General features: G+C 34.4%; 2 protein-coding genes across 2 annotated transcripts in view; both read right to left on the bottom strand.

The window, feature by feature from the left end:
• LOC139426371 (uncharacterized) overlaps positions 1-6,146 on the bottom strand; it is a 59,644-nt gene extending 53,498 nt beyond the window's left edge. The window contains exon 1 of the mRNA XM_071185061.1: positions 5,993-6,146. Coding sequence (XP_071041162.1) covers positions 5,993-6,001 — 9 coding nt within the window. The 5' untranslated portion in view covers positions 6,002-6,146. The remainder of the gene's footprint in view (positions 1-5,992) is intronic.
• A 1,108-nt stretch (positions 6,147-7,254) lies between these two features.
• The window catches only part of LOC122268410 (uncharacterized), a gene marked incomplete in the record, with an annotated part of 13,461 nt that continues 10,107 nt past the window's right edge, over positions 7,255-10,608 (bottom strand). Inside the window, 1 exon segment of the mRNA XM_043055120.2 lies at positions 7,255-8,020. Coding sequence (XP_042911054.2) covers positions 7,505-8,020 — 516 coding nt within the window.

Genomic DNA, 10,608 nt, shown 5'->3' with positions numbered 1-10,608 from the left:
CGAAGACCTCGAAATAAGCAAAATAAAAGTTCATAAATTTTGGCTTTTAAAAAAATTTCTGATTGCTATAAAGGCACCAGTTTTATTTTTTTTCGAAGAATTAACTTTAAAATGTATATTAAACATTTTCTGCGCAAATAATACTTTGCACAACCATAGGAAAAATAGGCGAAAGAATAAAAATATTGATATCAATTAAGACTCGGATCTTAAATATCGAGTTTCAATTTCGCTTCTTGCTTCAAATAGCGACATTGAAGTTCGCAGGGTTCGGAGTTCGAAGATATTGCAGAAGCTCAGTACGCATTTAATGTGATTAACATGCAAAAGGTTAATTACAAAACTATCATGGTTTTGATTTCCAATATACGTATTGCAATTTTTTCCTCCCAACACTATAGATTATCTTATCGAATATATGCTATTTTATCGCCAAAGACAATTTGCTCGTACTCTCAACTATAAATGTAATATCACCCTGCCATTGCCAAGTACCTAGCCCTGGTTTTCAGGTTTATATCTTGTAATGATTATGTATGGACAAAACTGCGATTTTAATATCAATCAGACGACCTGGACATCTTCTCCATCCCAACCGACGACAAGACTTTTAGCTACGACTAATTTACGGTGCACCTTGCCATAAATACGATCCCGTCGTGAACTGATCATTAAGACACGGTTACCAGCAGATCACCGAAGTCAAGCATCACTGGCTGCGGTCAGTGATTGATTGATGATTGATTTGTTCATTTACGTCGCACTACAACTGCATAATGGGCTATTGGCGACTGTCTGGGAAACATCCCTGAGGATGATCCGAAGACATGCCATCACAATTTTGATCCTCTGCAGAGGGGGGGGGGGCACCTCCGCTTTGGTAGCCCGACGACCTGCACGCAAAGTCGAGCACTTTACGGTAGAACAGTTTAACGAGGACCAATACCGCACACCCTGAGTCCCTCTGCAGACTGATCCAAGTGGTCACCCACCCGCACACTGACCGCAGTCAGTGATGCTTGACTTCGGTGATGTGCTGGGAACCGTGTCTTAACGATCAGTCCACTGCGGGACTGCTGCGGTCAGTGTGCGGGTGGGTGACCACTTGGATCAGTCTGCAGAGGGACTCAGGGTGTGCGGTATTAATCCTGGTTAAACTGTTCTACCGTAAAGTGCTCGACTTCGAGCCGGAGCGCGGGTGCCATCCCCTCTGCAGAGGATCAAAATTGCGATGGCATGTTTTCGGATCATCCTCAGGGATGTTTCCCAGACCGTCGCCAATAGCCCATCATGCAGCTCTAGTGCGACGTAAATGAACTACAACTACAACTTGCCACATATTCTAGCCAGCTATTTAGTCGACAGCTAGGTTAGAACTCACCACCCCTAGCTCTCCACCCGTGCAACTACAAGCGTATGTAACTGGGCAAACCATATTTTTGAAAAGTGACAATTCTTGTCCTGCTGCTCAGCCTGGTTTCATCAAAGAAAATCCCATTGCATGGCGTAGTGGTCAAGAAATTTATACCGAACTGGAAAAATTAAACTCCGCAATTGAATTAGTTTTTGTTGTCATTTACTTTTTGTTGGAAGGAAAAGGCTTGATATTGTTAAAAAAATTATTTTTCTTTGACTAAACATCGGTGAGCATTCCTGATAATGAACCTTATCACCGGGCATTGCACCAACTGAGAATGATAGTCACAACCACAATGAAAAGTACACAGTTACAATAAATGACAGTAAAACAGTGCTACATGCCTGTATCATCACAATCCATTTTTATGTCTACATTTCGTGGTTTCCAGCAGATCACCGAAGTCAAGCATCACTGGCTACGGTCTGTGTGCGGGTGAGTGACCTCTTGGATTAGTCTGCCTAGGGACCGAGGGTCTGCGGTATTGGTCCTCGTTAAACTGTTCTACCGTAAAGTGCTCGACTTCGCGTGCTTATCGTCGGGCTACTGAAGCGGGGTGCCATCCCCTCCGCAGAGGATCAAGATTGTGATGGCATGTCTTCAGATCATCCTCAAGGATGTTTCCTAGACCGTCACCAATACCCCATTGTGCAACTCTAGTGCGACGTAAGTGAACTACAACAACGTCTACATTTCATGTAATATATGACAGCGTACGTGTATGATCTACACGAGATTGTTTAAAATCTACTTGTTGCTGTATATAATCTACCAGTTGCTGCATTTGATCTACCTGTTGCTACATTAAATCTACTTGCTCCGTTGAACGATCTGCCGTAGCTCTTTTCTGTTTGCTCTCTGTTTAAATTCCTTTTTATATATATGTAGGATAAAGGGGGTGAAGCGAGGGTTTCTCAAAAATAAAGAAGACGTGTTAAACTTAATAAAATATATTATAACAAAATAATCTGATAAGCTACAATTTCCACTAGCATCCTCCTCGAGCCAGTCATTCCAACTACATGGTGTAACTGTAAAGAAAGAGTAAATGTAGACGTAAGTTTCCTTTATATCATCACGTGATAGGATGAATGCTTCGTAGATCGGATCTGTATTCCACATATATTCAACATCTTTTTTGTTCAAACCTTCTGAAAATCCAGGAACTAATTCTTTTTAAATTAGTTTTGTTGAACGTTCTTCCTACTTTTCTAGACCTTTTTTTTTCCACATAATTAGAGACAGCTTGCCTTTTCCAATTCTTATCTGGCCCCACGATTGTGATTTAATACAGTTTTTCATAATGGTAAAGTTTTGTTAGTGAACAATTTTGCTAAACAGTGTCTGTTCACACATTGTCATAAGAAGGAATTTTTAATTTCACTCTCTTTGTAGAATTTATAATCATCGATTACTAACAAATTGTGTCCCTTTTCACTAATCATAAATTTCATTTCCATTTTGCTCTATAACATGCAAACATAAACTATGTGTAAAAAAATGCACTTCTAATTCCACTTTGATTTATAAACCTCAAACATAAACTATGTCAAAGAAGGTAGGTACATACGGTGGGTATAGTACGGCTTTCAGGAGAACTCCTCCAGACACCCGTCTCGCGTCGTGGCGGGTACTATGGTAACGAGGAAAGGTCATTTCGAATAGGGGTGTGAGGGTGAATAGCTTTGTCTTAATCTTAGCATAGGTCGTCGTAAGTAAACCAATCGACACGTTCTTTCCTCCATTTCCCACTCATTAGAAATGTGCTCTCGCTTGTTACCATAGCAGCAGACAGCCCCAGACTTTCAGTCTGGAGGAGTTCTCCTCAAAGCCGTACTATAGGTACTTTATTTATGTCGCGCAATGGGCTATTGGCGATGGTCTGGGAAGCATCCCTGAGGATGATCCGAAGACATGCCATCACAATTTTGATCTTCTGCAGAGGGGATGGCTCCCCTGCTTTGGTAGCCCGACAACCTGCGAGAGAAGTCAAGCACTTTACGGTAGAACAGTTTAACGAGGACCGATGCCGCGCACCCTCGGTTCCAACTGTGACGCTTATCGTCACTCAAAATTAAAATCCAGAGGAAGGGCTAAAATTAGATTTCTAGAACATTTCAAAGTCTTCGATTAAATAAAACTACCGTGGGAAATCTCCATCGGCAAATAGTAACTTAAATAGGGATAAAGTAATTCAAATAAACAATTAGGTTTAAATCTTACAATGTCACCCCTATCATGGGACAAACTCGAAAACAACAATAACTTTTGGACCTGACCATTCCTCATATTTTCATCTTTTTATCAAGCAAAAAATACGATATAAAAGCAGCCGAAGGAAAAGTTTGGGGAAGCAATCAAAATAGCAATCAGCCAGAGTGAGTAAAGGGCTGAAACCGAAACCATGACTAAACTTGGTCTCTCTCTCCATCTATTCTGAAAATGCGTAAGAATTAATGTTAAAATGATAAGTTGAATTAATTGTATATTCTAATTCTAAAATAGTTATATAAATGCTAAATTGGTTTAATATAATTATGTTATTTCTTAAATTGTTTAAATAATAAAATGTTACTTGATTAAAAGCAAGACTTATATTAATTCTTTATTTAATTTAGTAAAAACGCCACACAACTTAGGCTGATCAAAGTGGTCACCCACCCGCTTACTGACCGCAGCCAGTAATGTTTGACTTTGATGCTTTACTGGGAACAGTGTTTTTACGTTAAGTTCACTGCGGGACCCAATTTGCTTTACAAAATACAAACATGAGCATCTGTAAAAAATGCACTTCTAACACCACTTTGATTTATAAACCTCAAACATAAATTGTGTCAAAGAAAAACGAACTTTCAATTCCATTTTGCTTTATGAACAGCAAATATAAGCTACGTCAAAGAGAAATGCACTTTGCTTGACTAAACTGCCGGCAGCCAGTTCTAACTCAGTTTTGATTAAGTAAGCAGAGAGTTAGTTGCATCCATCCATTCAATGAAACTCAGCGCAGTCTTGCGCCAAAAGAAACTGGAAGGAAAAAACCGGAAATGGAAAAGATCCAATTCTCAAAGTTAGGAATGGATAAAATGTAAAGTTAGGAATTATTAAAATGTTATAAAAGCGCCTAAAGGGCGTGGAAAGATATGTTTGATGTTTTCTTGCTACTCAAGGGGCAAACGGGGAAAATAAAGAAGGGGGGGCGGAGAAGAAAAAAGAGTTCTTTTAACAACACAATGCAAAATTTAATCTGAATTTAATGTAATAGAATTGAATATTTATTCGTTTATAATTAAGTATTATTTTTAAAAAAATTCCTTAATGAAGCCGTTCAAATATTAACGTAAACAGTTCCCGGGGGAAGAGGATTTGTGATTTTCTTGTTCTTGCAAGCACTGCTTACGTAAGTTATTAAAATTTGTTTATTTTTAAAATTTTCTTAAAAAGGAAAATAAATACTGTAATAAAAAAATCGCATTTGGAAAAAATTTACATTTTTTTTTAAACAAATGTTGAATTTATGAGTAAAATTTGGAGAAAAAAAAATTCTTTGAAGTGTTAAAAGGTCAAGAGTTTTGAATCTGTCAACAGAAAACACAAAGGGGTCCTAAATATTTTACTCCAAATTTTATAAAATAAATTAAAACATAAATTTTGTCTTATGCAAAGTTTTATCTTTTTTTCAAACTTGATTTTAAAATTAAATTGCTGTAGCAAAAATCAAAGTTAAAGCAAAACCAAGAGGAATAAGAAAGATTTTTTTACGTAAGCATGGGAGGCTTGTGATTTGCTTTGAATTGTATTTTGAAATAAATAAAAAAAATCTTACGTAAGCACAAGAATTTGCACTTTTCTTCGCTACCTCAACAAATGTAAGTTTACATAATATTGAATATATTAGCCTTAAAATTAAATTGCCACACATTTCAAAATAGGAACGCTGTACAAAACCAAAATAATAACAATTATAAATTACTCTCAAATAAAAATCTCTGAATAAAATATTATCTCTAAATAAACAATCTCTTTAACAAAGTAATAATTGCAATAACTAACCATCTCAATGCTGAACTGATTCTCTGGTTTTTTTAAAAGATAAAAAAAAAAAAATCTACGATCTAAAATACAATATGAAAATATTTCGGTATATATTTCTTTCATTCAGCAACGAAATATTCATCAAAGTAAAAAAATAATCATCCCAGCTCGCTATTTTTGACCGAATTTAAATATTTGAGGTTAATCAGTACAGTTGCCTAAATAAAACCAAAATTTCGCCTTAACAGAATACTAGATTATGAAAAAATTTCACGGTTGTTTGTATTCTTTGTTATTGTATTTCAGAATCAAATCTGAAGTCTATTATCAACAGACCAATGTTAAGTTTGGTCTGTTGTTTAGAATTTTATCTCGTAGTAACCATGACATTGATAGGTTTTACTTCACTCTGCAACAATACCTTCAAAAATTCTTCTTACCTTCTTTAGAACACAATATTCAAAAGTCCTTTAAACATATATCTAAAAAAAGTTTTATAAACGTCAAGAAAATAACAATAGAAAAGCCATATGAATTATTTACCTTAAGCATGAAACACGAAACAAACTTTCTTCCTTTCAGTATAATACTAAGAAAGCGCCATTTTCCTCAAATTCGTCAAATTGCCCCTACATCCCCACAATCAACTTGGACTAGTCTAGCGAATGTGAGTTGCTATTGATTTTTCTCCTCATTTCACTTTACTTCAAGTATCTGGCGCAACAACAAAGATTTTTTTTTTCCGCCTGTCTCTTATTACAGTTTATCCCTAATAAAAATATTTTGATACGAATTTTATTAAGATAAAGCAAGCGAAGCAAAATAAGTAACATAAAATGAAAGTAAAATACGTTCCTAATTTTAAAATATATTTTAACTTTAAACTTTATGAAGGAATTAAAAATTTGCTATTTTGCAAATTCAAAAATTAATTTGCTATGTCTCATTTAAATAAAATAAAGAATATTCTAAAATAAAAATAAGTAAAACGATTACTTTTACGGTATTGTTTTAAAATCGTTTTCTAGTTTTAAATTTCAATAAAATATTTATTAGGTAGGTAAGTACTTTATTTTCGTCGCACTAGAGTGAGCTATTGTCGACGTAAACATTCTTGAAGATGATCCTCTGCAGAATCCCCAGTGATGAACGAGATAATTTTTCTCTAGATCCTTATACCTATGGTACATCTCAATGACCAACCATAGGATTTTCGATTCCACGAGCACGTATATCGCAAGTACTCGGAGATTCCTAGCAAAGTCAAGGATCGAACGCTCGTCCCTCTCGAATGTAAAGTCCGATTTTCTAACCACTGGGCTACCATGCCACTGTTACAAGAAGGCCGACCAGTCAACATGCCTGACTGCGAAGTCAACGGTTGCGAGTTCGAATACCGCCCAAGGCATGGATGCTTCTCTGTGTGTGTTATCCTTTGTTGTGAATATGAACGAGCATCTGTGTGGCTGGCATCAAAAGTTTAATGTCTGACGTTAAAAAAAATCTTAAAAAAAGTACTGGTAATTACTCTGGCTGTACCGACGTATTATCAGTTTTACTTTATTGTAATTATTTTCCTGTATCGTAATGATCAAGCTGTTCGGGAAAGTAATCCCTCAATTGATTTTAAAACACCCAAATATTAGTTAATCTGGAAAAAGAACAATAAAGTACTACTTTTTAATAATGCTTATAATGAATTTCCTTCTGCTTTTTCGCGTACAATTTTCAATATAACGTAAACCTGTATGAATCTTTACAGTGAATACATGAACCTTTAACCACAAATTAACAAACACGAATCATTAATAGTAAAAAAAGTGTTTTAATTCAAAACAAACATATATTTACAATAAAATCACATATAAAAGCACGCTCCCTCGCAAATGGAATTCAATGAATATTGATCAATATCACAAACCTTCTAGACATAGGTTACAGCTTCTTATTGGAAGTTCGGGTGAAAGATTATTAGTTCTGGAAGTCTTCGTAGAATCCATAGGTACCTGTTTAATAGTCTAACAGGTTCAATTCAAAGAACACGAAGCAACAATATCACAAGTCTACTTCTGTTCTAGGTTCTTCTTTAATTAAAACAACGGATGAACACAGAGAATTTTTATTACTTGGAAGCAGTTCGGGTGAAAGATTATTAGTTACAGAAGTCTTCGATTGAAAGTCAGGTGAATCCATGGGTTCCTGCTTAATAATTGGTTGCAGAACCATATGATGAAAAGGAGATTTTTCTTTACTCGATGCCGAAGATTTTGGTAAAAAATTCTTCTGATTTTTATCTGCAGGGATTGTCAGAATGTCCGGAAGATCATGTGATTCCTGTTTGATTGTTCGAGATAGCACTTCAGACACGGAAGAACCCGATTTGAAATAACTAGATGAACTTGGTTTAGAGAATCCTGGTAAATCTGGAGTTATAATAGCTGCGGAATTCAATTCCTCAATCTTTTTGGGTTCTGGCAGCGCTATCAAAAGTTTTTCTATTTTCCTCTTCTTTGGCACTTGCAGCAATGTGGATGGTGTTTTATTATCAGGTATTGAGACTATAAAATCTTCCTATAAAAAAGAAACATATGTAAGTTGTATACAATTGTTTTGTGCTTGAAAGGAAATTTTTTGGGGTATTTGGGGGTTTATTTTTGGATTTGGTGGGAACTACTTTAATCTGAAGGGGTGAAGTGAAACGTCATAAATAAGTCTTGGATCCTGATAGGTGTCTCAGAACAAGAATATTCTTTGATACTCCTTAGTGTTAAGTAGAAGCCGCCATTTTTGTTATTCAGTAACATTAAAATTTTTTAACGAGAGTATGATGTGATACACATAAAAGTAAAGTTATTTGTACAACACAGTATAAAACAAGAATTATTAATTTAGGATGAGTGTATGCAATATTTTTTTATTAATAAAAATGAGTTTGTTAATTAAACATACGAGTATAGCACAGAGCGAATACTAATTTGAATTCGAACTAGGCTTAACGAAATCAAAGTGGTTAGAAATTAAAAATTACAAAATTATTTAATACAATTGATAGATGTATTAATATAATGTTGACATAATTATATATTCTCATTAGAATTGTCAACCTTCTAATGAGAATATAATTATCTTTATTATACAACTAAAAACAAACGTGCCTTTTATAACAGTTTACTTCTTTTACTGTGAAATGTTCAGCATCGTGCGAGTCGAAAACCAACGTCCATCTTCTCGTACTAAAGTTACAAAGATTGAAGGAAATAATTTATAAATTAACTAAATGCATTTGGTTTTGGTGTAAGCTTTTTCCTTTATTGGAGTTTAGATTTAACTACACCATTTTGTATGACTTCTCGGTTAGGCATTAACTTAAAATAACATACAATTTTTGAAGTTTTTCAACACTAAATCAGGATAGGTAAGATACGATTTTTTTTTCTCAGGAGAAACTGGGGCTGAATTGGGTACCTAGTTTAAAATATGCTCTAAATATACTAAACAGTTAATTAAAAGAGCTACAAATGCTTCGATGAACACATTATACACTCATATGTATAAATTCAAGATAAGACCTTAACAAAATCCCGTCCGTCCTAGCTCTACAATTTCGGGCAATCGAAGAGATTGGAACAAGTACTCAGCATTGCGCATAAGAGGTAATCTTTACTTTTCAGACAAGCTGGGTGGGCTTCAAGCTGTGTGTTTTCCCGTATTCAGTTCGTTAAAAAGTCCTCGAAATGAAATGTCCTCGAATGTCCCCTTCCGGTTGGACGAAAAAGTGAAGCAGGCAGCTTCGAACTTCTCTATCAACAAGTCTTCAATCAGGAGAAAAATTTAAACTAAATGAATATATATATTTATTACTGTCAGATAATTACCTAAATCGGCATGGGGTTTGGTATCGCTGACATACCAAATCTGAACTTTAATGCTTTGAACGGAAACTTTCTGATCAGATTTTAGCAAATAAAATGAAACTAAATAAAACCCCGATATAACGACTGTAACAAATTACGAAAAGTACGCTATCACGACAACTTAAGTTAACGTCGAAACTTTAATATTAATCATACAAAAATTGAATGTTTTGATTGAATGTTTGAAGATTGAATGCTTGAAGAAATTGAACAAGTTAAAAATTACTTGCCTTCCACTAAGGACAAAAAAGTATTTTTATAGAAATACAATTTTATGTTGTTTAAATGGGCGAAATTAAACTTAAAAATTCCAAAAGGGGAGAAGTTTTTATTCATGTCTGGTAACAAAAATTAAAATGAGTAACATTTCATCCTATTTTTATCCATCCAAATTTAATCCTTTATGTTAGCAAAGTAAATATATAATATATAGGCAACCTCTGGCCAAAGTATCTTTTTTCGTACAAAAAAAAAAAAAAAAAAAAAAAAAAAAAAAACTCTTGCAGTTAAGGAGTCTTGCTGCACACTTCAACTGGATGATACTTTGTTTCCCTTCTTGTGAGCTAACTATTAAAATCAACATTCAGCGGTATTGTCACGTTTACGAAACTTCCTTCGTTTTTGACGAAACCATTTCCTGGTATATGCGCCGAGTCTGAATATATTGTATAATAATTTCAGAAGCCATTGTGAATAAGTCCACCTTTTATTAATATTTTTTTACATAAATTTCTTATCTTTTTCAGCTGCCAAAAGGTATAAGTCCTAAAATTTTTAAGATGCTGTCATTATTTCAATAAATACTTACGTTTTTATTTAGACATCCTGTACATATCTTGTTTTTTTGCAGAGTTTACACCTCGAAAAAAGACTTTATACACTTTTCTAATTAAATTATTAAACCAAGAATTTTAAAAACTAATGTATCAAAAAACATTAATTTTCTCAATTTTTGAGTTTTGGACTTAACCGCATTGGCTTCTGAGCGACTCATTTAATGGCATAACTTACCTAGAATCTTAATCTGGTATTAATTTTGTTAAATATCGTACGTGCAAGGCTCACGATCTGTTTGAATTTATAAATTACGGAATCATCTCCACTTTTTGTAATTGACTTTGCTAGAATACATGGACTCATGGACCATATCTAGCTGTTGTTAAGTAATGAAGCATTAGTAACAACAACACATATTACAGAAACTCCTATGTATGGTACGCGTAAATTGAAACACAAATCACAATA

This window comes from Parasteatoda tepidariorum, chromosome 9 (assembly GCF_043381705.1).
Source record: "Parasteatoda tepidariorum isolate YZ-2023 chromosome 9, CAS_Ptep_4.0, whole genome shotgun sequence".
In the NCBI taxonomy this organism is placed as follows: domain Eukaryota; kingdom Metazoa; phylum Arthropoda; class Arachnida; order Araneae; family Theridiidae; genus Parasteatoda; species Parasteatoda tepidariorum.
Note: the sequence above shows the minus strand (reverse complement) of the source record. Positions and strands in the feature narration are given on the sequence as shown.